This window comes from Aureococcus anophagefferens, assembly GCF_000186865.1.
Source record: "Aureococcus anophagefferens unplaced genomic scaffold AURANscaffold_195, whole genome shotgun sequence".
Classification (NCBI taxonomy): Eukaryota; class Pelagophyceae; order Pelagomonadales; family Pelagomonadaceae; genus Aureococcus; species Aureococcus anophagefferens.
In genome coordinates, this window is record NW_008705737.1 from 6,656 (window position 1) to 8,293 (window position 1,638).

The 1,638-nt window shown below is 68.8% G+C and overlaps 1 protein-coding gene across 1 annotated transcript; it reads right to left on the reverse strand.

Annotated features, from left to right (window-relative positions):
• Positions 1 to 417: 417 nt before the first annotated feature.
• On the reverse strand, positions 418 to 1,351 carry AURANDRAFT_15878 (hypothetical protein; the record flags this gene model as incomplete). The annotated part of the gene is made up of 2 exons (XM_009044228.1): positions 418 to 1,001; positions 1,201 to 1,351. Coding segments are annotated over 2 exons (735 nt in total), but the record flags the coding sequence as incomplete, so codon positions are not given.
• Between the last annotated feature and the right edge of the window lie 287 nt (positions 1,352 to 1,638).

The following is a 1,638-nucleotide window of genomic DNA, read 5'->3' on the forward strand; positions in this document are numbered from 1 at the left end:
TGATCGGTGCGGCGCAGTGCCGCTTTAGTGGGCGCTGTGGGCCCCCGAGCCCGCGAGGCTACTAGGAACGCGCCGGAGGTGTTAGGCCGCGTCCCGGGCTAGGCTAGTAGGAACGCGCCGGAGGTGTTAGGCCGCGTCGCCCGCGGCGCCGTCCGCGGTGGCGTCGAGGACGATGGCGCCGCCGGGCTCGGGGGGCTCGTCGCCGCCGTGGGCGAATTCGAAGGTCGGCGGCGTCCGGCCGGCGCTCGACGGCGAGTCGCGGTTCGCGAAGGCGGCCTTGCGGCGCTCGAGCTCCGCGGCGGCGGCCGCGCGCGCGGGCGTCGCGAGGCGCGCGAGCGCGTCCTCGTCGACGTCCGGCGCGTCGTCGTCGTCGCTGAGGTCGCTGTCCGTCGGCGCGTCGTCCGCCGGCGGCGGGCGCACGGGGCGGAGGATCTTGAAGGAGCAGCGGAGGTCCGCGCCGACGACGAGCATGCCGCCCGCGTTGTCGAACTCGCCGCAGTAGTTGGGCGCGGAGAAGATGGTCACGAGCTTGCGGCCGCAGGCGAACTCGTAGCCGTCCTCGACGACCTGGTGCGCGCGGCAGATCAGCTCGAGGCCCTGGCGCTCGAGGAACTCGTCGACGACGTCGGGCCCGAACGTGTAGGACACGCCGCGGCCGTTGTAGCCCCAGCCCGTGACGCGCGGCTCCGGGTCGGACCAGAGCAGGTCGCAGAGCAGCCCGTCCTCGGGCACCTCCGTGGGCCGCGCCAGCGCCCGGATCTGGTCCAGCGACTCGAGCTCGGGGCTCAGGCCGCCGTGCATGCACAGAATCCGGTCGCCGACGACCGCCGCGACGGGCATGCAGTTGAAGCAGTCGCCGAAGACGCGCCAGAGCTTGACGGAGTAGCGCCGCTTGCACTCGTCGAAGAAGCCGTAGATGCGGTTCAGGGACGCGCACTCGTGGTTGCCCCGGAGCAGGAAGAAGCTCGCCGGGCGCCGGACCTTGTACGCGAGCAGCAGGCCTGTGTGGAAATCAACCGCTGGTTTGGGGGGTCCTGACCAAACTTGAGAATTCTCTAGCTCGGCCACATCGAAGTCGATTCGGCTGATTTTTGGACGAATCGATTGCTCTCATCGAGTTCTCGAAGCACAGCAGAAAACCTCCCGTCGAAACGGTCGCATACGCGCACATTAAAGTCGGGTTGAAGATTTGATTTCCACACAGCAGCAGGCCGATCGTCTCCACGGACTGGCGCGCGCGGTCGACGTAGTCCCCGAGGAAGAGGTAGTTGGACGCCGGCGGGAAGCCGCCCATGGCCAGGAGCTTGAGCAGGTCGCTGTACTGGCCGTGCGTGTCGCCGCAGACGTGGAGCCTGCGTGGACAACAACCGCTGGTCCGGGACGTCCCGACCGAACCTCGAAATGCTCCCGCTCGGCCGCGTCGACGTCGATTCGGCCGATGGTTGGACGAGCCGATCGCTCTCGTCGAGTGCTCGAAGCAGAGCCGGAGCGTCTGGTCCACACCGTTTTACGACGCATGTTTTGAAGTCGGGTCGAAGATTCGAGTTCCGCGCGGCGCGGCGCGGCGCGTCGAGTTCGAGGAGCATCGGCTGCGCGAGGAAGACGCGCCGCGCCTCGCGGCAGAGCCAGACGAGGTCC